General features: G+C 50.2%; 1 protein-coding gene across 1 annotated transcript; it reads right to left on the bottom strand.

The window, feature by feature from the left end:
* Positions 1–245: 245 nt before the first annotated feature.
* SKOR1 (SKI family transcriptional corepressor 1) lies at positions 246–18,015 on the bottom strand. The gene is made up of 8 exons (XM_035131715.2): positions 15,931–18,015; positions 12,748–12,847; positions 12,018–12,125; positions 8,626–8,697; positions 6,443–6,517; positions 4,190–4,264; positions 2,936–3,001; positions 246–343 (listed from the first exon to the last, which is right to left on the bottom strand). Exons 1-8 carry the CDS (start codon positions 18,013–18,015, stop codon positions 246–248), a joined length of 2,679 nt encoding a protein of 892 aa, XP_034987606.2.
* Positions 18,016–20,606: the final 2,591 nt, after the last annotated feature.

The raw sequence follows: 20,606 nt of genomic DNA, 5'->3' as shown, positions 1-20,606 counted from the left end.
AATGGAGCGCACGTCACTCCGGATTCCCTCGCCTGTCTTATTTACACAGCTCTGCTTCTTCAGATTCAGGCATGGCTTAGTGTCTCGCGGGCGTCCTCCCCACCCAGGATTTCTTGAGTGTGAGTTTGTGTGGCACGCACGCCTCTTCTTCCCCCCACCCATCTCGCTTCCACGCCTCTCTAGCAGCGACGGCTTCCGCCCCAGACTTCTGCGGGGAGGGGGGCGCTGGATGTGGGGAGGGTCGCTCACTGGGGCAGCAAAGGAGGCTTGAAGGAACAGTTCCCGGTGCAGTGGCGGGGAGTCAGCATTTTGCAGGAGAAGTGGTGCAGCGCGTCGTGGGCCTCTGTGGAGAGGGATGCAGGAGGGAGAGAGAGTCAAACGCAGTATAAAACGTCTCCCATGCCAATCCCCCAACACTAATTTCTCATCGGTGAAAACGGGGTGTTAAAATCCATGTTTTGTTTTCTGCTTTATTTCATAAAATTTATAGGCCGCTTGATCATAAAAGCAAACCTGAAAGCGGTTTACAAAATAGATAAAACAATGTATTTATCAATAAGAAAACAACAGCCGTTTAAAAGTTTCACAAAACAATAATAGACTGCATTTCAGTGGGTTTGATTCTATGATTATGTGGCTAAGCACAGATTAAAACTCCTTGACAGCTCAGTGTTGTTGGGGGGTGGGTCTTGACACATTGACCAGGCATCCTCAGAGCCAGAGGTAATGCAATATGGGGTGTGGGACCCTCTATCTTCCTAGCTCTCCCTAAGCAACTGAGCATCCATGAATCCCCTTGCAAACACCCTTAGGGCCCCCAAACCCTTCAAGATCACAGCCAGGGAGGCTTAATCTTCTTGAGGTCCATGCAATCTGGGGGTGGAGCAGCTCCACCCTTGTCATTCAGCCCAGACACTAAGATCTAGCTCTGAGGTTCTGTTCTGGCAGTTCCGTCACTGAGAGAAGTGAGGTTACAGGGAACCAGGCAAAGGGCCTCCTTGGTAGTGGCACCTGCCCTGTGGAACGCCCTCCTGTCAGATGTCAAACAGATAAACAATCATTTGACTTTTAGAAGACATCTGAAGGCAGCCCTGTTCGGGGAAGTGTTTTGTTTGATGTTGTATTGTGTTTTAATTTGTTGAAAGTTGCCCAGAGTGACTGGGGGAACCCAGTCAGATGAGCAGCATATAAATAAGTTGTTATTGTTATTGTTATTATTATCATCATCATCAACAACAACAACAACCATACATCCCTTTTAAATCTTACCTCTGGGTTTTATTAAAATATTATTAATATTTTATTGTTGATATTAATAACCTGACTTGAAAATGTATCAAACCACCCTCCCTCTCTATCTTCACCTCCATGACTGAAGGACGAGAAACCACAGAAACTTGGAAGGAGGAAAAAAGAGGCATTATACTTTATTAACAGTGGTAATCCTATATGTTGGTATAGGGCCAAATTGGTGCCCTCCAGTAGTTTTTGACCGCAACTCAGCAGAGAGTTGTTGCTCAAAACACCTGGAGGGCACCAGGTTGGCAAAGACTGCTTGCCTAGACAAAAGCACACCCTGGTGAGTTCAGTTGGGCTTTACTTCCAGGTAAGTGGATAAGAGACTGTGGCCTTCAAATGTCACTGAATCTGTTGGCACTTGCTTCCAAGCAAATGTGCATAGAATGGAGCTGCTTATAGCCCAAATAAAAATGAGCCTTAGAAACAAGCTGACCTGTCCTTATTGATTGATTGGCTGTATTTATATCCCACCTTTCCTCCAATGAGCTCAAGATGATGGTGTACATGACCCCCCCCCCCACACACACCAATTTAAACCTCACAAACAACCCTGTGAGGTAAGTTAGGCAGTGTCTGGCACAAGGTCACGCAGTGAGCTTCATGTCCAAGTGGGGATTTGAACCCCTGTCTCCCAGGTCCTAATCCAACATGTGGTCACTCCACCACATTGGTTCCTGTGTGGGCTGTTCAAAAGCAGGCAGAGACCATCAGTCTGTGAGGAGCTTTGACTAATGAAAAGGTCTCATACAAAAGATTGGTGCCTATTGTGCCTATTCTGCTCCAAACAAGCCCTTGGGCATAATCTGCGCCAGTGTGGTGCAGTGGTTAGAGTCCTGGACTAAGAGACCAGGGTTCAGATCCTCACACACAGCCATGTAGGTCACTGAGTAACCTTGGGCCAGTCACCATCTCTCAGCCTACCTTACCTTACAAGCTGGTTGTGAGGATAAAAAGGGGAGGAGAACTGTATTCTGCATAAACTGGAAGCTGCCCAGGGTGGTAGATTGGGTACAAATAATGTCATAGCTGCCAAGTTATCCCTTTTTTTAAGGGATTTTCCCTAATGCTGAATAGGCTTCCTCGCGAGAAAAGGGAAAACTTGGCAGCTATGAATAATGTTGTTGCTGCTGCTGTTTTTGTTTGTCCAGCTTCTTGGAGCAAAGGTGGGACATACTGTAATTTAAATGGATCTGATGATGCTGACAATCTGATAATATACATATCAGTATACTCAAGATATTTCTGTTGCTATTGAGTAACGACAGGGGTAGGCAACCTCAGGCCCGTGGGCCGGATGCAGCCCAATTGCCTTCTAAATCCGGCCCGCGGACGGTCTGGGAATCAGTGTGTTTTTACATGAGTAGAATGTGTGCTTTTATTTAAAATGCATCTCTGGGTTATGTGTGGGGCATAGGAATTCGTTCATTTTTCCCCCTTCAAAATATAGTCCGGCCCACCGCATGGTCTGAAAAAGGTTGCTGACCCCTGAGTAACTACATTGATACGGATGAGGGGAGTCCCTCTGATGAGACGTTTTTGCAGAGACACGAAACTCTGATGATGCATAAAATACAGATGATACTGCCCCACCAAACCAGCAGTTTGAGGGGGGCATTTCCCTGCATTTCCAACCAACCTTTTAGCTTCTGCTGAATGGCATAGCGAGCTTTCCTTTCTTGGTCCAGCTCATTGCACAGGGTATCTGGAAAGAAAAGAGGAGAGTGGGTAGGTGGAGATTTAGGAGGCCCCAATAATCTGCCTTCTCTTACACGGGTGTTTCCCAAACTTGGGTCTCCAGCTGTTTTTGGACTACAACTCCCACCATCCCTAGCTAGCAGGACCAGTGGTTGGGGATGATGAGAACTGTAGTTTGGAAAACACTGCCTTACAATATGCTGACAGCCCAGCCAGAAAGGGGACAAGAATCCTCCCTTTCACTTGTGACCCCAAAAGAAAGTGAAAGGCAACAACTGTTGAAGTTTTTAAGGGGACTGGAGAGAGGCTTTGCTAAGGCTTATTGTAGCAGCAAACAATTTGCAAGGGGGGTTGGGCCGACTAACTTCTTGCAGCAAAAGCAATGCCATGTTGCTCTGGAAAAGGGTCTAGCTCAGCGGTCGAGCATCCTCCTTGCATGCAGAAGGCCCCAGATTCAATCCCCATGACATCTCCAGGTAGGACAGGGAAGTCCTCTGTCTAATAAACCAGGCAATGTTAGCAAAACTGAATTAGTTGTATTCCCCACCCCCTCTTTTTTTCATTGTTGCTATACATTGGAAATCAACAAAACTATATATATATTAAAACTATCCCTGAGCTACATCATTCATGAACCCACGGGGTGACTCTGCATCAGGCTGCTCCCTTATGAGTTTTGAGAGCTTAAAGAAAAGGTTGGAATGTGCCCATCTCTGACCCACAGCAATCCTGTGGAGGGAGAGCAATCTGAAGCAAGTCTTGGAAACAAGCAGAAACACTTAGGTGGTCACATATTATTAGGAGCATCCTAGTATCTTAGACCCACTGGTCCCGCTAGCTCAGTATTGTCTACAGCAGTGTTTCCCAACCTTGTGCCTCCAGCTGTTTTCGGACTACAATTCCCATCATCCCTGACCACTGGTCTTGTTAGCTAGGGATGATGTGAGTTGTAGTCCCAAAACATCTGGAGGCACAAGGTTGGGAAACACTGGTCTACAGGAGCTGGTAGCAGTTCTCCAGGGTCCCAGGCAGGGAGGCTCTGCCACGGAGCCACAGTTCCACTATTATTTATCGTCGTCGTCATCCTTCAGCATACATTCAGCTTCTCCTAGTTTGGCTTTACTGGTTAGCTTTGGCTTGGGTAATTATGGGGCACGAGAGGGGGGAGGAGGAGGAGGAAAAATCATCCCCGTACCCCGCACAATTTGCAGCTGCTGCACCATTTCTTCGCGGTAGGCCAGTTCCCTCTTCATCTGGTCTTGAAAGTTATCTGTGGGGTTTAAAAAGGGATCTGTTACTCCCGGGGGAAAAGGAAATCCGGCCAAGCGAAATGTATACAAACGTTGTTCCCGCGCTTCTGAATGTATCAGTCCGGATTAACTGCAGACCCCCGCCACAATCCAAAAGACACAGAAACAATTTCAGACATGCTTTTTCGTTTATAGGTTTTCATTTAAACTGCTTTCTTTTTTCCCCCGTTTAAAAGTGCAAAGGCCATATACAGTGGTACCTCCGGTTTGTATTAGCCCAGTCTGGATTAATTGATAGATTCCTTTCCCGTCCGGCCCGCTTCTCCCACAATCAGAAAAACAATTTCAAAGGTGTCTTTTCGTTTAATTCCCCCCCTCCCCATTTCAGCGTTTATTTTTCAAGGACAAACACTCCCGTATTAATCCGGATTAACTGGTGGTATTTACTCGCACAATCAATCAAGAATACAGAGAAAGCATTTCAGCGGCGCTTTTTCTTCTAATTCCGGGTTCTTTCTCGCTCTGCGCTCCCCCCCCCCCGTCCTTTAAAGGAATCTTGGCGCCTGACCTCCCTTAAAAGACAGTGTGTGAAGAGGGGCGGAGGAGCAGCCGCTCTTGTAAACAAGCGAACTGTTTTGAAAGCGGTTGTGAAGACCAGAGCTAAGAAGATCTGGGCGACCTTGAAGACCGGCCCCAAATCCATGCCCTTTCCCCTCCCCTGCAAGAGACCTTTGGCTGCTCCCTTCTCCTTCCCCGCCCAACTAGGCTTGAAAAGTTGGAGAAAAGTCTGGGTGGCGTATTTAATAGTCGCACCCGCCTTGCAGCGACCTCGCTATAGGAGTCCGCAACCCGAATCAAACACCCTTCGAAATGCATGGACTTTCTCCATCTTTAAGATCTCTCAAACAGAATAATTGAGGGGTGATGTATGAATGGAGGAATGCGCGCTCCACCTGCGATTTTCAGTCCTTTTACTATTATTATTAATTATTAATTATTAATTATTATTATTATTATTATTATTACAGTATTGCCTTCCCTTCATCGTAGCGGTTAACAATAATTTTAAACCTCATAATTATAACGAGTTTGAAATTGTTTACGCTCATAATTTATGAGGATAGGAGCGGTCCTGCTATTTTAGAGGGCAGGACAAGATTTAATTCCAGTTCAGCTACAGATTAAACACCCGACGAGGATGACGCCCTCCACACCCTTCAATAACATCGATATCTCGGTTACTCGGGAGTGAGTCAAATTAATTTCCATGGAACCCACTTCCTAGCATTGAGGGCGTTTCATGGGAATTACTCCCAGGTAAAGAGGATTGTGTGCTGGAAATGAATGGAAGAGGAGATTCCTCTCTCTCTCTCTCCTCCAATTCCCCCTGCCTTTCGGGGTGGGAATGCAAGTCCAGTTACCTCCAAAGAATCCGCCTTACAGATACAGCAGTTCGGCTCAAAACCATTCGAGGCAAGCAGAAACTCTGCAAAGGCGCGAAAGAGTTAACCTATAAATTAGCAAATTAATAATCGATCGGCTGCTTCAGCCACGGCGAGAGCGCGGAATATCAGATATCAATTCCTGGCGCCTTCAATTGGCTGAAGGGTTTTAATTTCTGCTTTCCACCTAAACTCCGATTTCCCCTAGGCTAAAGATGCTGAGAGCTTGCCGGTTAGCTCGGTGTTATTTGGACCGGACTTGGAAAGGGTTGCGCTCAACTGCAAAGGGCAGGCAAAGACCCGTTTGGGCAAGAAAGCCAGCGCCTACCCCAATGCAAACTTTGCAAGTGAAACCCACATTTAGTCTTCAAAACCCACAACTAAATTTCATTAGGACCGACCGAAAGGTTACAAAACAGTGGCAAGCCTCAGTGTTCTCCAGAACTCTTCATCAGGTACAATGCAAGATTGCCTGATGAAGAATTCTGGAGAATTCCAAAGCTTCCGCACTCTTTCCTAAAATGTTCGTTGTTCCTAATAAAGGTATCGCCCTACTGTGGATTTTAGAGGTTTCTTTGCTTTTCCTTATGGACCAACGTGGCTCCCTTGGCCTTTTGTGTACATTTTAATCGGATGGTCAACAATCCATTAATTGCAATCCGCTTCATGCAATTTCGCCCTCATAACATGTTTTACTTGTACTCGTTGTAGAAACAGCGGCCCTTTACAGAGACTTAAGGAAGGCGGTGCATATACCTTTCAGACTTTGGAATTCCCGTTCCAGTTTTTTCCTCAGCTCCATTTGCTCCATGAGGAGTTTTTGCAACTCATCTGTGAAGAAAAGAATATTGCGTTGAGCCCAGAGGGAGAGTCGGGGTACGTGGACCCCAATCCTCTCATTTCCCCATGGGGAATCATAATTGTAGAGCTGGAAGTAACCTCAAGGGTCATCTAGTCCAACCCTAATATAAGAGATCTTTATTAGAGAGAGAAAGAGAGAGGGAGGGAGATTGGCAGCTAGGGCATTTAAATTTGTCAAAAACCTATTCTATTAATTTCGGGTTGTTGCTATTTTAAAAGAAAATCAAAACAAAACAAATACACCCACTGCATCTTCACTACCAGCGCAGTCCAACGCCTGTTTACTCAGAAGTAAGCCGCTTGATTCCCAGGTCAGTAGCTTCCTTGAACCCAAGCTGCAAATCTAGGCTGGGGAGGTAAGGACCCTCCTTCCATATATTCTCTCTGGTGCGCCCTGAGCCGGTGAGGAACCACCCATCTCACTCTCCTGCTTGGATATTAACAAAAGACCCTTTAAATCTCTCCATTCCATACCACAGCAGAAACCCATAGCGAGGCTGTCAATGCGCATTATGAACGGGCTTTCCCCCGCCCCCGCCCCCCATGGATAGATAGATCTAGAAATTAGGCTCGATGGGCCACAGATCTCGAGGAATGGCTGCTAATACGTCCCTCTCAAATCTACATTAAGACAGGCAGGCGAGCCAACAGGGTCTCCTGACGCAGAAACTTGAATGAAAAACGGGGGGCAGCGAAATGCGGGAGGCAGCGCGTTTGCGTGACTGGTGACTGAAGAGCGAGGAAGACGTTTGGGCTACGGAGTGCAGACAAGAGAGACTGGATGTAGGCAGACGACGGGGAAAGCGAGAGAGTTTGTGTAAATAACAAGGCATGTATTTAATAAGAAAAGAACTACAGTTTCTCCCCGGTTAGTTGGTTAATGTTAAGAGGAGTCTGCTGGAGGCCCATCTCGTCCAGCATCATAATCTCACACTTTACTTTACTTTATACCAGGCACCCCCAAACTTCGGCCCTCCAAAAGTTTTGAACTACAATTCCCATCATCCCTGACCACTGGTCCTGTTAGCTAGGGATCATGGGAGTTGTAGGCCAAAACATCTGGAGGGCCGCAGTTTGGGGATGCCTGCTTTATACTTTATTACGGTCAAAGACCAGCTCTTATAAAAATCCCTTTGGAAGAACAGTTCCAAGGAACATAACATATATGTGACACTTTATACAACAATAAAATTGATATTTGTAAATGCAATGCGCATGGGGGTACTTAAAACTTAAACCTTAAAACTTAAAAAGCTGCCGCAGAAGACTGGGCCTAGATCGCTCGGACGGCTGGTTATTCTCAGGAGAAAGTCTGTGTTTGCATATCTGGACACAGAATCTGGCGACCGTCCTGGTTATCTTCTGGTCTTTGCCTAGCAGGATCAGGTCCCATATTTGCTTTTCCGGGAGGCCTACTGACTTTGCCAGTATGGGGTCCAGGATCTCCCTCCGTGCCTCTTCATAGAAGGGGCGTCTGAAGAAAAGGTGCTCTGGGCTTCCTATTTTCCTCAATGGGCAGGCGCAGAGTCTTTGTCATAATCTCACAATTGCCAACCAGATGCCTTTGGGAAACCCACAAGCAGGATCTAACCACAAGAGCCCTCTCCCCTCCTCTGGTTCCCAGCAACTGGGATTCAGAAGCATTCTGCCTCCAGCTGTGGAGGAAGACTATAGTCATGGTGGCTAGCAGTCACTGATTAGCCCTCTCCTCCATGAATTCATCCAATCATCATTAAAGCCATCTAGGTTGGTGACCATCACTTCCTCCAGTGGCAGTGAGTTCCACAGTTTAACTGCACGCTGCATGAAGAAGCACTTCGGTTGGACTCCAGCAGGCTGGGGCTGATGGGAGCTGGAGTCCAACAACATCGAGAGGGCACCAGACTGCGGGGTGGGGGTGGGGGCTGAGCTAGAAGATAACAGGGAAGGAGGTCCGGGAGGAGAATCGCTGTGGATTAGCCCTTTGTGAAAGTTATCCTTAGATGCTTTCCACTGTCCCCGACCTTCTTTGCGCAGGCCCCGCTCCTCTCACCGCTCCCTTCCCTTGTCCAGCAAAACCACAAAAAAGGCACTCTTACCTCTCGCAAGGTTCCCAATATCTTTCTCCCCCAGTTGAGTCCCGGTGACGTCAATGCTGACCACCTCATCTCCTGGGCCCAGGAAAGATGAAAGGCAAAGGGTGAGAGCTGATTCCGCCCCCGCTCCCCCAAAACACACACACACCCTGGCAAGTGTAGGGGAAACCCACCCACCCCCGCCCCATCATCTGTCCTTGGCGGGCGGGGAGCAATGGACAACTCGGAGGAAACAAAAGAAGAGATGCAGTTGGTGGAGATTATCATACATTTGATAATCAAAGTTTCCGAGTCCTTCTCGACATTTGTGCACATGTTGAAATAAAAGACCCCGATCGTCTCTCCAATATCACGCGATGACATGCACGTGTGGACGGACCGGCATTGGCCTAACAGCATGAGCAAATCCTCCGTGTAACCTGTCATGGCCTCAGACACCAGACAGAGCCAGTTCAGGCATTTAAGAGCAGAACTGTCAAGTGATGCTCACGCACGTGTGAACTCAGCCTTCCTAACATTGCCATCGCTTCCAGGCACACCGCGCTTGCACCCGGTCGCTAACATCTCCTCTGGGTCCTGCTAGGCTTGTCCTACCTCCTATTTACCTACTCTATATATTACAATATACTGTAGAGCCTTAAAGCGTGTAGCAGCAGATTTTAGAAGTCTGGCACAAATCCGGCAGAATTGGGAACACATTTACTGGACACGTTAGTTCTCGTCTGAAAAAATGGGCATAATGGCGACATCTCTCACACACTACTAGTCACGACGAAACCTAACAAAGATGGCTCTGAAAATGCAAAAGTGACCTAGAGTTTAGAAATCCCTGCCGCCTCCTTCCTTGCAGACTCAGTAAGTTTGAGCTCAGCTTCAGCCCTACACACCACCCGACCATAGGCACGTGTGAATGACCGTTCACAGATCTAAGCGCCATCCAGAAGATTTGCATACTGCTGCGCTAAACGCTGGGTGCTACTAATTGCACATTAAGGTTAGACTATGCAAACGACCTGCGCTCCCACGTCAACCAGACCGCAGCTTAAGCGGTTTCCGGGTCCTTGGGGTGGGACCCTAAGGTGTACCCAGTCGGAGAGTAAGCCCCGTCGCGTCCAATTGCTTACTCATTGGCACCTTTCACTTAAGAGGGGGGGATTTCCAAGGAAGCCCGCAGACAGTCCCGGGACTGGCTCTCGACTAAATCGGGCTGTTGTTGCAAAGGGGCTGAGAAAGACTCTGGCAGGAGAAAGCTTCGAAAAGCCCCGCGAGGGAATCCAGGTGTCACCCTCCTACATTAACTACCGACTGAAAATTTCAAGAGGGCGGTTTGACCGGGGGCGGGGGCCAGAGCAGCAGCCGCCCTTGAATGGAAACCAAGCGGTTTCTTTCCAGCCAAATCCCGCTGCTCCTTTGCGCGGAAAATTTATCACCGAAATTACAGAGAAGCGTGGAAGGTGTCGGGAAGGGAGACAGCGAGGAGTCCCAGCCCCCCTTCCCCCGTTTAAGGAGGCCTTGATTTGTAACATACCGTCACCATTCCTTCGTTTTCTCTCTCTCTTCCTAACTTCAACTTTAAATATTTATTTACCATGTATTGGAGGGGGGCGGGGAGTAAACCTCTCATTGAGATCTCTAATACACCTGGCGTTTCTTCTCCCCTTTTAAACTGGGAGGGCTGCCTTAGATTATTTAACTACAGTCCAATATATCAGTTCTGAAAAAAGATGAACTGTGCTCACATGGGCCAAGCGGGGGGGGGGCAGGGGGCAGTTGCCCCCCAATCAAGTAAATCAATAAAAATATTTAACTAACTGTGGCTCTGCCCCCCTAATATAAAGCCCCCCTCCCAATAAATCCTGGCTCACGTCTTTCTGCCGCCACACTCACGTTAACTTCGGAGAAGTTGCATTCGTGCTACATTACACATTGAACTTTAGACCGAAGCCCTGGGACGGGGGGGGAGTTTTATACCCATCGAAGTAGCCCTAAAGGAGCCTGGACCAACCTGGGACCTCCGCCCCCACCCCCAACTATTTTCAACTACAACTCCCATCAGTTCCAACATTATATAGCTCTGCTGGGTGGATGGAATTGTAGTTCAAAGGAGCTGAAGTTGTTAAAAAAAGGCGGGGGGGGGAGGGCCCATGAATTACTTGGGAAGTCAATATTAACCACTATTGACACGAAGGGTCGTTTCCGGTGCCAGTTCGACTCAAGAGTTGACCCACTGAAATTAATGATCATGGCTAACTTTGGTACATTCATCTCAATGTCTCTGCTGTGCGTAGGACTTCGTTGAATACAGCTCCTACGTTGACATTCCTTTCACTGCCACTGAGTACATAGTAAAAATGCTCACAGCTATTTCTCTCCCAGCCCGTTAAGAGAATACAAAAAAAGAAGTTGTGAAATTTGATACGGAATAGACCCGGGAGGGGAGGGACAGGGAAGTCGGGGACAAGATATTGTTAGAGATATTACTTTTCTTTTTTCTTTTTGTGCTTTTTCTTTTGTTTTTCTTAATATTTCTTTTCTATTTTTTAAGCTTTTGTATTTTTGTGTGGTATTTTTTTTCTATTGTAAAAATTCCAATAAATATAATTATAAAAAAAAGAGAGAATACAAGTGGGAACTACTGCAAAGTTTTCCCTTACAAAGTCCATGTCTGTGTACAGAGGCTCAGTGAAGCCTCTGGCCAGAACAGGACTCATAGCAGACCCGGTTGTCTTGATGCTACCTTTTATCCTAAGTTTGTGGCGGTCTTAGTGCAGCCAGATGTTTCGGGCAAAGAGTCCCGCCATGACTGCTCGAGGTGGTGGGACTTGAAGTTCAAAACATCTGGAGAGAATCAAGCCCGGAAAGGCTGTTTTAGGGGCCGTAACTCCAGGTGTCCCAGCAAATCTAGGCACCGAGTCCTTCGCTAACAATCAGCATCAACCAACCCTTCTCTTCCAACTGAGAAGGAATTTATTATTATCTCGGTCAATTAAAACAGGGGTGGCAATGAAGGCACATCCCAGCGAATCTCGGCTGCCAATAAGTCTCCTTTGGTTGAAGGTGAACCTGGCCATTAGCCGATGGGGACAACTGGCCTGGCCGGATGGCTAAACTACTCCAAGAGCAGGGGGCATAGCCTGAGATCCTCTGATCCACCTCCTATGCGCTGCTACTTCTGCAGGGTAGGTCTCCGAGGTAAGAGGTGCCTTTAAGAACACATTTGCTAACCTGGTGTCCTCCAGTTGTTTTGGATTGCAACTCACATCAGCCCCAGCCAGCAGGGCCATAGGACATTGGGAGGTGATGCAGTCCACAAAACCTGGAGGCCACCAGGTTGGGGAAGGGCTGGTTTCAGGGCCGCCCACCCTCCTTTTTCCAAAGTCAGCACATCATTTTACCTCTGTCGGTGTGGGCTGGGCTGGGCTGGGCGACGCTCCTTTGGTTCTGATAGGATTTCTTGCTCTCCAAATCCTCAGCTGTCGAATGATTGTCTTCTTTATCTGGTTCTTAGAGAGAATAAACCGATTTTGCAGCATAGGCAACGAAAGTATGAGCCTGATATATCCTTAATTACATAATTAAGGACAAAGTCCTCGTTAAAGCCTTCTTAGGGGACAGCCTAATCGCCTTGCCGAGGAAAGGAGCTTGCTCCTTGGGAGGCTTTTATCCCATCAGTTTTCTAACCACCACCCCCTCCACCCGACCCCTTCCTCAAGAAACGTTCCCAGCTGCCCTCCTTCTATGGGGTGGGCGTGCGGCGGCGGCTGCGCTTCAAAGAAGTGGGCTTTGCAGAGTCTCTCCTTTGGAGAGTTGAAAACATTGCTATACGACCCCCGGAAAGAGCATGCTTGATTAAACGCCTGCAGGGCACTGTCTATTTTCTTCTCCCACCCCACAAATAAATAAATAAAGGCAATAGCAATATTAGATAAACAATATTGGCAGGTGAAAGTTTTGTTTTTAAAAAATGACCTCTGGTTTATTTGAAACGTGCGGCCAAATATTATTTTTTTAAGGAAGTGGAAACGTTTTGACATCAATTCAAACAATTATTAAGACTTTTGGAATCAAACAAAAATTCCGCCCCTGATGCTTCAAAGTATGTCTAGGCACGTGGTTCATACTTACCATTCCTCTCCGGAGTGCAGAGGTACGGGGTTGTCTGGGGGCCCAGAGGGGTGCTGGCTTTGAGAACTTGCGACCGATCCTCTCTGTCTTGTGGATACACCTGAGAAAGAAACAGCGCAACAGTTGCATTTATTCTTATTTTTCCTATGCTCCATTGTTTATTTTTTAATTCTATTTGTTAATTAATGTTATGCCGCCGCGGGAAAATCTCTCTGAAGCAAAAAAATGAGACCCCCCCAAAAGCGTTCCAAATGCAGCCAAATTGGAAACTATTCTTTGTCGTCGTCCCCTCCCAGCTTTTCCGAAAACAAGACCCTGCTCCAGCTCAGCTCAGAAAACGAATTGTCCATTGGGGAGAGGGAAAGGAGGGGGGGCGGTTTCCGGCGGGTGTGTGTGTAAAAGGTCTCTTGTCCAGCACAGAAAAAGCCACTTCACCTGCGATCTCCTTAGAGGTATCTTTATTAGGGACAGTAGAGAAAATTAGCCCCCTTCAAAGTCAGCCTTGGAACTCAATAGTTTTTCAAAGCCTGCAAGTTTCTCTCCCCTCTGACCAGCCTACCCCCCCCGCATCACCCCCACCTTTCCTTTCTCAGCTCTTCAAATCTAGCAGCACATTAATTCTATCAGCTTCAACCAATAGATCCTGGGATGGAGGGAGAGACGACTCTTCCCAGGTAATCCGTGTCCTTATAGTTCCCAGGGGTCGTCCCTAAAACACTTCGTGTCTAAACAGTGGGGGGGAGTGGACCCAGGAAGTTGGGGGGAGTGTTGATTTAAGGAGGATTCATGCTGGTGATCCAGTCCCATCGGAGGTAGTTAAAATGGGGAGGGAGAGGGAGAGGGAGAACTCTCCTTTTCAGCTAAGCGAGACACCGCTCTCCTCCCACCCCCCAGAAAGGGGGTGGGGGAGTCCTCGCGATGGCAGTCCCTTGACCCCTACCCATATTGTATTATATCGATTAGCGTCCCCTCGCTTATTCCTAGCGTTGATAACTCTCCCTCTTGTCAACTGTTTTGCGCGGGATGGGGACTAGAAACTTGCGTTGCCTCGCTCCAGGCGTATAGCCGATCCACTCTGCGTCTCTTGCCTGAGGACTGCGCTCCGACTTTTAGGGTCTTTGCAAGTAGGTCGGTTCATATAACAGCGGGCCAGTCACTGCCTTCACTCAGCCTAATCTACCTCACAGGGTTGTTGTTGGCATTAAATGGGGGGGGGGACGACGACCATGTACCACACCTGCAGTCCCTTGGAGGAAAAGGTGCGCCAGAAACGTGGTAAATAAATAAACAAGGATTTAAAAACTCTCTGTGGGGAGAGTGCTTCCTTCCCAAATCCATTTGATTTGAAGCGTCTTTCCAAACGCTGTCTTGGTGCGCCCCTTTGACTGTTGCTGGAGCAACCTGGTTCAAAGCCACCGCCTCTGCCATAGAGAAATTGGGGCGGGTGAGGCAAGTCCTCTGGGCTTCTTATTAATTAGATGCCTGCTATGGCATCTGCCCCTCGATTCCGGGCGAGCTGGGATCTGTCCACGGTGCTGAAGACAGCGCAAGGGCAGCGCGGTGCTTTCGCAGCGTTTGCGGTCTTTTTGGCAACGGGTGGGATGCGGACTTTCAAAGGCATAAATTAACCGAACTGGAAATGTTTTGACACTTCGGCTGCAATCAGGGTCAACCCACCGCCTTCTCCCAGCCCAGGCAGGTACAGTCATGGAGAATCGTATCACGTGGTTCAGGGCTGGCCTGGTTCAAGCCTCTACGGCCACCAATATCCCTTCAATGCGTTAGGAGGGCCTCACTAACTTGTGCTGAGTTTGCCCAGGGACATGGAAAGCTCTTTCATACTAAGTCAGGTCATTGGTTCATCTAGCTCAGTATTACTTACACTGACTGGCAGCGGCTTTCCAGGGTTCAGAAACAGGGATCTCTCCTAGCTTTGCCTGGAGGTCCCGGGATTCAACCTGGGACCTTCCGCATACAAAACAGGTCTTCTAGACCCCTGAGCTACGGCCCGGCCCTTCTCCTAAAAATGTGGGAAGTAATTTGCAATTAAAGTGGGGTCACTTGGTCCAGCATCCTTTGCTTGCCTGGCCTGTCTTTTTAAAAATATTAATAATTCCACAACCTAGTTGACCAGATTAAAAACAACAACTTTGAAACCTCTCAGACTTGTTTTCAATCTGCAACTGAAAGCCATTCGGTCTCACGCAATTCAGCTTTACTCAGAGTAGACCCATTGAAATGAATGGACCTACAGTATGTTAATCGTGTTCATTAATTTTCATGGGTCTGGTGTTGGATCCAACCATTGGTGTCTGAACTCCTTCCTCTCTCCCCTGGAAGAGTCTCCCCGCATCCCTGTCTCCCCAAGACGACTTTTATCCCGAGTTCAGTAAAACCTTGCGCTCCTGCAGGGTCAGGTTAAGAGGCCTTTAGCATTTAGAATATTGTGATGCACCCCTCCAGTCTAGTATGTAACGCAGAATAAAAACAATACTAAAAGCGGGCGAAGTGCGTGTAGTGGGATGAAAGGTAGTCTAACAAAAAGTTATGATTTTCCCCGACCACAGACAACCAATTCGGTGTATTTAAAAATATATATGTCAAATTCTTAAAAATAAAATATCGATTTGTGAGCGTGTGTCCCTGTTTTGCTGGTGTCCCAAGCACGTGCTTAGTCTGCCTATTGGGAAATCCAGAGCTGCACTCGCGAGCAAAACCTCGACGCTCAGGGTCAATCTTTCCTATTACTATTGATATTCTAGACCAGAGATGACTCAATAATCCCAATTGTTTAACAAACTACAAACGGTCCGTCTTCCCACCCTCCTTCTTCTAAGTAATGCCTGCTTATCTCAAGTAATGGTGTGGAGGAGGGCAGGGGGGGGGGGTCCTTATCGGGCAGGACTGCAAGCTCCCGTCTGATTAGGAACATGCATTGCTGGGCTGAGCCTGGGCTCCCTATTTCTTAGCCACTATTTTGCGCAAAGGTTGTGGAAAATCAGCAAGAATAACGAAGTAGAAGGTCCCACAACCACAAGCCCGAGGTCTTGTCCTAAACCACCCACCCACTTGCATCTGGCGGCCATGGCTGGGAGAAAGTCTCTCAAGAACACCCCCTGCCGCGCGCGCGACCTCCCAATCCGGCGCTGGAGAGCCGCCCAGGCCTAATTCTGAGAGACTCACACCCTCTCTATCGTGGTGGAATTCGGGGCGAGGACGGGAGTAGCAGGAACTGGCATCGCCGCCCTTTGTTCCCACCCGGCTTCCTGATATCACCCCTCCTCGCACCTCATAGCCGCCCCTGCTGTTGCTCCTTGCCGGGGGGCTCCCTTCGGGCTCCAGGGCCTTCTCCGCAGGCTTCTCCGCGGCCGCCAGGACGCCGACGCTGCCAACGGCTGCAAGAGGCTCCTCGGTCTCGGTCAAGAGAAGCTGCTGGGGAGGAGAGGCTTCCTCGGCTTCCTCGACGGGCACCTCGTCCTCGTCCTCGTCCTCAGGAAAGCGGTTGGATTCGACGTCCACTTCGGGCTCGTCCACCGTGTCGTTGCCCGGAGAGAGGGAGCGGTAGCTGGAGCTACCCTCGCTGAGGAAGTCCGGTGAGAGGTAGCCCGGGCAGCCGGTGGGGCCTCCATAGGCCTCGCGAGTCCCGTAGAGCTTAGCTATGCTCTCCGCGTCTTTCACGACGGGGCGGAAGGCAGACAGGTAGCTGCCTTTCCTGGGCAGGGGCAGCGGGGGCAGCAAGGCTTCGTCCCCGGACCGCTCCTCCTCCCCGACGGCCGCAGCTCTGGAGAGGGCGCTGGAGCAGCGCTCGCCGTCGGCGGCCCCGGAGCCCGAGCCTTCCTGTGGGGTGGCGCTGCTGCGCTCGCTGCCCGACGGCTCCGACCCTTCCAGCTCCACGTGGCCGTGGCCCCGCAGGCCCAGAGGTTCTACTGCGGCGGCGGCTGCGGCGGCGGCCGCGGCTACAACAACCGCCGTGGCGGCCGCCTTGGCCTGACTCTGGGCCGGGTAGGGCGGCACCGGGAGACTCCCGGAGGCCGGCCAGAACATGGGGAAGGACGGGTAGACTCCGCTGTCCTTAGCCGAGCCCCCCGGTTGCTGCTGAGGCTGAGGCGGGTGGGGGTGCGGCGGCCCCCAAAACATGCCCTGCGGCAAACCACCGGCTTTGACCTGGTCGCCTCCTCCAGCGCCTCCCAGGGAATCGTCCTGCTTTTTGGGGCAGAGCCCGAAGGCGGCGGCGGGGAAGCCGTAGGGGGGCGGGAAGAGAGGCGGCGGCAGTTTCTGCAGCATCCCGAAGCCCTTGCTGGGCACCGGGATGACCGGGTAGCTTCGCACGGCGGCGGCCGGCCCGTGCGCCCCCGCGGGCAAGCCCAGCCCGCCGCGCTCCCCGGGCTGCTCCTCGGCGCCGCTGCAGCGCAGGCTCTTGTGCACCGGGGGCAGGTCTGTGGAGGAGGGCGGCGGCGGGTGAAGGGCGCTCTTGGCCGCATGGGAAGCGCTGCCGCCGCCGCCGCCGCCGCCCGCCCCGTGTAAGGAGAAGGTCCGCTTGCGAGTGCCGCCGTTGAACATAGCCTTGACGTCCTCCCAGGCGTGGCTGAGGTCGTCGGTGGCCGTCTTGTCGCTGAGCTTGAGGTGGCGGCGCCACGAGTTGAAGTTGGCGGCGTCGGGCTGCGTGTACTTGGCCTCGGGGGTGCGGTGGGAGTGGAAGATGAACTTGTTGGGCGAGAAGTACATGCTGCAGTAGCTGCACTTGATGCACTTGGCCCGCGAGCTGTTGTAGCGGGCCGGGATGAAGCTGCCGCGCGAGCCCCAGGCGCACTCGTGCACCACGTCGAAGGCGAAGTTCTCCGGCAGCTTGGGCGGCTTGTGCTCGCCCAGGAAGGACTTGCAAAGGCGCTCGGCTTCCCGCTTGGTGATCATGCCGCAGCGCCGCGAGGAGATGGGCATGGCGCCGGCCCGACGGAGAATTTCCAGCTGCACCGGGGTGCACTGCACGCAGGTGATCCCCAGCGCGACCCGACGGTTGTGGATCTCATTGTAGCTGTAGTTCTTGAGCAGCGTGTTGGAGATCTGCGCCAAGCACAGGCGCTCCTGCCCGTCGATGACGAGCGACACGATGGGCACGCCATACAAGGAGGTCTCCCCGACTTGGTTGGGCTTCAGGGGGCTGGCGCCCGAGTAAGGCTGCAGCTCCTGCTTGGAGTGGGGCGAGGAGGAGGAGGAGGAGCCAGAGTCTCTCCCAGTTCCCAGCTGACTGGCGGCGGCCAGCGACTCCATCTCCCCCCCAGATGGCCGAGCTCCTGCGAAGGAAGAAGGAGAAGAAGAAGCACTCAGGACGGGAGGAGGCTGCCAACATTTTCTTACGAAGCGGTGGGGTGGCGGCGAGGAGGGGGAAGCCGCGGCTCGGGGAGGGGGCTGGGCGGGAGAGACTCGACCAGAAGCCCAGAGGCTCGCCGTCGAGGCAAGAGCCGTCGCCGGAAAGAAATGAGGACAGACCCAAGTTCACCGACAGCCGGGCCCAGTCGATCCAGCCGGGCGAAAAACTCCTTTGGGTGGGTGGCGGGGGGGGGGAAGCACCTGTCACTGCACCCGCCCCTCCCTTCCTCCTTCCTTTTAGGCGAGGGAAATGTGGTTCCTTCTTGACCCTCTATCGGAAATTGTTGGAGCCTGGGAACCCCATCAAACTCCACTGCCGCCACCCCTCGAACGATGCATTTCGAAAGTCCGCAAATATTGCGAAAGAGACAAACGTTGCTTGTTGTTTTTAGAAAGACAGAGACACACACACAACCATGGTGGAGCCTGAGGCTAAACACTGCCCTGGCTGGGGTTTCAGGGTGGTTTACAGTAAAACAAACAAACCCATCAAAGTCCCAAAAATGTCACACGCATGACTGGGGAGAGCGTGTGACAGCCTCCCCAGAACAAAGTATCTTCTCTGCGTTTCTCCTTCACATTCACTCATGGTCTCTCTTTTTAAAAGGGCTGAGTTCTTTTTTAGGAGGGGGGATATGTTTGTGTTTGTTTGTAAATCCTCGCGCATATGTTATGGTGTGTGTGTGTGTGCATGCGATATATAGTCAACAACCACAACAGCAACAACACTATTAGGAAAGCAGCAATTGCTTCCACGGGGGGGGGGGGGAGAAAACGAGGCGGCTTTAATTAGAGCAGCAGGCAATTGTATTTACACGTTAGAGGAGCTACCCACCGAATCCGGAGCCAAAGCGCCCGGCTCGCTCCCGCTTTAGACGGCCAGGATCAAGGCTGGTTTAAATACACTCGCTGCCTTTCTTAGCCTGAGCAGTAATCCGGCCCCAACATGGTGCCAGATGTATTTAACAAAAAAGGAAAAGGAAAGGAAAGGAAACAAACCAACAACCAACTCTGGGTTTTCCTGCTGCCAAACAGAAGAGGGGGGTTGAAAAATTAGGAAAAGATCCAGGGGCTTCCAAACAACCAGAAAAGGGGGGAGGTGAGTGGGGGAAGCCAGTCCAAGTTGCTTTTATTGCCCCCCTCCCCTCCCTGTATGGGTCTCTAATTTCTAAATAGGGTTGATGGAACAGACTTGAAAGTAGTTGAGCATCGTTGGAAAGTCCCCCTCCCCCGTTTTCTAATGTCTTTACAGGAGATTAGGAGCAAGGAAGATTACTTAACCGTGCCACTTAAAGAGTCCACCGTCACGTTAAAAGAAAATAAAAAAGAAGGAAGTGGGGGAAGCGGAGCAGCAGAAGGGGACCCTGAGCCAAGCGAAGGAGCTTACCCAAACAGGATCACCCCGGATTAAGTAAGAGGCTTTCGTGGTAATTACACAGAATAGTCCAGACGTTGGTGCCTCGCTCAAATGTGAATACAAACTTCCTTTCTCCCCCCACCACACACATCTCACATCTTCGTCTTCCCCCGCCAAAAAATGAAAATGAACATGCAAAGAAACAGACTTCAATCACCAGAAGACAGATTGTTTAAAACATAACAAGAAAAAGGGAAACGCGAAATAAACAAATGCGCCGTGAAAATTACATTTTCAAAGGACATCAATACGCAAAGCAAGACCTCTCGCTGGGCCTGTTTTTTTTTTTTAATTGTATTTGCCCTTTTTAAAGTGGAGGTTTCTGGGGAAAGTGGCTGATCTCCGGCAGCGGCCGCGAAAAGAAAACCAAACCCGAAATCAGGAAGGAAATATTTATACCGGTATTAGATTAAAAACGAATATGCACAGAGAATACAAAAATATAACAAGCAGGAAATAAGAGGAACCAACAAACAGTCGCAAGGCAGGCAGGCGAGGCTCCCCAAACAAACCTGCAAAATTAGAGGAATCTGGGGAGGCGAGATTATTATTATTATTATTATTATTATTATTATTATTATTATTATTATTATTATTATTATTATTCTTTGCAGAGGCGGGTGAAGAATAGCCGAGGCCGAGCTCGGTTTTCCCAAAGAAGTCTTTGCAAAAGCAACCGTTGCGAGTGCCAAGCCAAGCGGTCTCTGGTACTATTCCCCACCACCACCCAAAAAAACCCCAACCAACCAAGCTTTGGTTAAGGCAGACGCGGACAGGGGAGAGGGGCTTACCGTCGGCAAACAGACGGTTTCCTCTGCCCCAAATCCTGGACGGGCTAGGAGCCTCCGGCCGCGGCGCGGAGTTTCATTGGGGCTGCTCCAGGCGGCCGCCTGCCCTCCGCCTCCGTCCGTCGGTTTGGAGATGCGAGCAGGAGGCTGACCACATGGTTAAGCTTCACAGGAAGAGAGAGAGAGAGGGAAGAAGGAAGGGGAAAAAAGAGGAAGGAAGGAAGGAAAGGAAGGAGGGAGGGAGGGAGCGAAGGAAGGAGGGGAGGGAGAGAGAGAGAGAGGGAGAG

Source organism: Zootoca vivipara, chromosome 14 (assembly GCF_963506605.1).
Source record: "Zootoca vivipara chromosome 14, rZooViv1.1, whole genome shotgun sequence".
In the NCBI taxonomy this organism is placed as follows: Eukaryota; Metazoa; Chordata; class Lepidosauria; order Squamata; family Lacertidae; genus Zootoca; species Zootoca vivipara.
This window is presented reverse-complemented; position numbering and strand designations above follow the sequence as displayed.

Excerpts from the sequence above, each read along its gene's own strand:
- SKOR1 (XM_035131715.2), bottom strand. The coding sequence starts at position 18,015 with ATGGAGTCGCTGGCCGCCGCCAGTCAGCTGGGAACTGGGAGAGACTCT. Across the intron at positions 12,126-12,747 it reads CTGCACTCCGGAGAGGAATG|AACCAGATAAAGAAGACAAT; the intron begins GTAAGTATGAAC and ends ATTCTCTCTAAG. Across the intron at positions 344-2,935 it reads CATTCAGCAGAAGCTAAAAG|AGGCCCACGACGCGCTGCAC; the intron begins GTTGGTTGGAAA and ends CCCTCTCCACAG.